At 37.7% G+C, this 3792-nt stretch overlaps 1 protein-coding gene across 1 annotated transcript; it reads left to right on the top strand.

Moving 5' to 3' along the window:
- Nucleotides 1–305: 305 nt before the first annotated feature.
- HOXA9 (homeobox A9) lies at nucleotides 306–3792 on the top strand. Its single transcript, XM_082257799.1, has 2 exons — nucleotides 306–932; nucleotides 2591–3792. The coding sequence occupies exons 1-2, from the start codon at nucleotides 377–379 to the stop codon at nucleotides 2827–2829; spliced, it is 795 nt and encodes a 264-aa protein (XP_082113925.1). The 5' UTR covers nucleotides 306–376; the 3' UTR covers nucleotides 2830–3792.

Here is a 3792-nt window from a genome sequence, read left to right as displayed (position 1 = left end):
ACCTACATCCTACTGCGTGATTAATAATGATGTAAAATAGTCCCTGAAATGGTAGCAAAAAAAGAAAAAAATATATATGATCTTTTAATCTCAGTTGGCCACAATTAAAGGGGACTACATTGTATAACTCAAATATCCTTTTGCATAAAAACATATGGCTTTGCTATAAAAAATTATGACTGGAAAACACTGACCCATTAATAGCCTGCGGACTGATTTATACCTTATTGTTCTGCTGCGCAGTCACATGGCCCCAGCAGCCAATAGGAATGCAGTCTGCCTTCAACTTATTAGGTGACTGTACTTCTTTGTAGGACCAAGTTGTTACATGAAATCTGCAGTTTCATAATTTCAGGAGATCCTTTTGCTCTGTTCTATGGCCATGTCGACTTCTGGGACTCTGAGCAATTATTATGTGGACTCTTTTATAATTCACGAGGGGGACGACCTGGTCCAGTCTAGATATGGCTCTGGCTCTCTGGCACAGCCACCAAGGCAGGCAGCCCTGGGAGAACACCCTGAATATACTCCGTGCAGCTTCCAATCTAAAACTTCAGTGTTTAGCAGCCCATGGAACCCAGTGCACCCTCAGACTGCCAATAACGTGCCCAGTGTCTACCATCCCTATGTGCACCACCAAGCACCCCTAACAGCTTCAGATGGCAGCAGGTATATGCGATCCTGGCTGGATCCCATGCCAGGATCATTGTCCTTCCCAGGCTTACCATCCAGCAGACACTACGGTATTAAACCTGAGCCTCTTCCCAGCAGCAGGAGGGGGGATTGCACCACGTTTGATGCTCACACTTTGTCTTTGTCTGATTATGCCTGTGCCTCCCCGGCTGACAGGGAAAAGCAAAATAACGACGGTGGGTTTGCTGCCAGTAGTGGAGAAAGCCTTACAAATGGAGAGAAGCCTCCCATTGACCCAAGTAAGTGAATCAAATATTTACCTATGCAAATTATTGATGTACTGGATAGCTACAGGGAAACAGATCATGGATCTTTGGAATATGCAAATGATGCTGCTGGAAATTGCTCTGCTGGGTTGTAACTAGAGCTATAGGTTATCAATGGACCCAGTGCAAGCTTGTCCCATTTCAATATCTGTATTCAAATTGGCGCTTTGCTGGAAATAAATAATTCATTATACCATTTTCTTATTCAATTTCCTTTAGATTTAATTTGAACTATGTAGTGCAAGAGCCTGCCTCATTGCATACACACTGAAGGTGTTTAGGTCTGACCTCATATTATATGGTTTTGGTAGATTTAATATTACTATGTAGTGCAAGGGCCTCATTGCATACACACTGAAGGTGTTTAGGTCTGACCTCATAATATATGGTTTTGGTAGATTTAATATTACTATGTAGTGCAAGGGCCTCATTGCACACACACTGAAGGTGTTTAGGTCTGACCCCATAATATATGGTTTTGGTAGATTTAATAATACTATGTAGTGCAAGAGCCTGCCTCATTGCATACACACACTGAAGGTGTTTAGGTCCGACCTCATATTATATGGTTTTGGTAGATTTAATGTTACTATGTAGTGCAAGGGCCTCACTGCACACACACTGAAGGTGTTTAGGTCTGACCTCACACTATATGGCTTTGGTAGATTTAATGTTACTATGTAGTGCAAGGGCCTCATTGCACACACACTGAAGGTGTTTAGGTCTGACCTCATATTATATGGTTTTGGTAGATTTAATGTCATTATGTAGTGCAAGGGCCTCATTGCATACACACTGAAAGTGTTTAGGTCTGACCTCATAATATATGGTTTTGGTAGATTTATTATTACTATGTAGTGCAAGGGCCTCATTGCATACACACTAAAGGTGTTTAGGTCCAACCTCATATTATATGGTTTTGGTAGATGTATTATTACTATGTAGTGCAAGGGCCTCATTGCACACACACACTGAAAGTGTTTAGGTCTAACCTCATATTATATTTTTTGGGTAAAGTGTAAAAAAAAGTGTATAATGTATGGCAAGCTTTATATTTACTAAAGCTGGAGAGTGCAAAATCAGGCTGCCTTCTGCAAAGAAACCAATCAGCTTGTAACCTCAGCTTTTTTTTAATTAAGAGCTTTTGCAATAAAACCTGAAAGCTTATTGGTCTCTATGTAGAAGTGAGCCTGATTTTGCACTCTCCAGCCTTAGTAAATTAGTAAATAAACCCCTGTTTCGCTTCAGTATGAATGATCTGATGTTTATATTTTATATTACACACACACTCATATACATATATATATATATATATATATATATATATATATATATATATATATATGTATATAGATATATATATATATATATATATATATATGTATATATATATAAAGACACAAGTCCATCTAGTTCAACCAATAGAAAAAAAAATGACCAGGTGAATTTTATCAATAAATGGGGTCTATCATGTAGCAGTAGAGAAGAAGGTGGGCGTGGGCTGATCTTTAATATGCATATTATAGGATTTGCCTCAGTAGGGCAGCACTATCCATGCATGCATGCACTTTTTTTGTATAGGGCATTGTAAACATGACTTGAAAAATGTCCTCTCTTCTCTTCTTCTTCAGACAACCCAGCAGCTAATTGGCTGCATGCAAGATCCACCAGGAAAAAACGTTGCCCCTACACCAAGCACCAGACCCTGGAACTGGAAAAGGAGTTTTTATTTAATATGTATCTCACAAGGGACAGGAGGTATGAGGTGGCCAGACTCCTCAATCTTACAGAGAGACAAGTTAAAATTTGGTTCCAGAACAGAAGAATGAAAATGAAAAAAATTAACAAGGACCGATCAAAGGACGATTAAAGCAATGGATGGATTGACTCAAACAAGCGATGCTACTGTATCCAGGCCTCATTTTTTTCCCTTCTGATAAAACATTGATCACGTTACACAAAACCAAGAACCATCACAGTCATGGTTTACGAGTGCTATCAGAGAGGTACTGTTTATTCCTTAAATTATTTCACGAACAAGACAAAGGGGCATTAGGGTTGGGCTGGCTTACAAAAAAAAAATCTACCTGTTCTACTTCTACAAAACAGACTACCTTACTATTGTGCACAATTATATATTGACTGTACAGACTAGCGGAGTAGTAGTTCTAATTATTATAATTATTATTATTTGCTCTCTTTGTGCAGCAGGGAAGTCTGCTGGTATACTTGAATAATGTGTTTTATGTAGTGAATCTGTGACCGATTTATGTGCGTGAATGTCGTACAAAACTGCGATCTAGGATTAAATTGAAACTCAGGTTGTTTAAAATAAGGTTAGTCTTAGTACACAAGCTTGTAACGTTATTTGTTCTCTCGTTATATAGAGATATATATATAAACAGCTAAGTACATTGTTGGAAGACGTGTCCGATTGATCTATAAAATATTCACCTCAGTAATGTGGCAATCAAACAAATGCAACAATCTGAAATGTTGTCTACGATTACGTGTACCTCTAACGTCAGTCCTGTATATTGTCTATAAATAAAAGATAATGGACAAAAAGCTTGATAATGTGCACGACTTGGCACTGAGGAGCTGATGTTCAAACTCGATCTGCAAATATATGCATTAATATATATGCAGAGGAAGGGTTCTACTACCTATAGCTTGTGTTATGTCCTACTTACTCACTGTATTGAAGCTAAATTTATTAAGAATAATAAATTATACACAGTAACATTAAATTGGGTATATTTCTATCTTTAAACAATAAAATAATAATAATAATTTATTCCTAACAGAACTCTTTATATTTACAATAGTTACC

This window comes from Pelophylax lessonae (assembly GCF_965119305.1).
Source record: "Pelophylax lessonae genome assembly, chromosome: 5".
Taxonomy (NCBI): domain Eukaryota; kingdom Metazoa; phylum Chordata; class Amphibia; order Anura; family Ranidae; genus Pelophylax; species Pelophylax lessonae.
This window is presented reverse-complemented; position numbering and strand designations above follow the sequence as displayed.

What these genes read in the sequence shown, in the direction of transcription:
- HOXA9 (XM_082257799.1), top strand. Translation starts at nt 377, where the DNA reads ATGGCCATGTCGACTTCTGGGACTCTGAGCAATTATTATGTGGACTCT. An exon ending in GAAGCCTCCCATTGACCCAA is followed by an intron (nt 933 to 2,590) that starts GTAAGTGAATCA and finishes CTTCTTCTTCAG; the next exon opens with ACAACCCAGCAGCTAATTGG.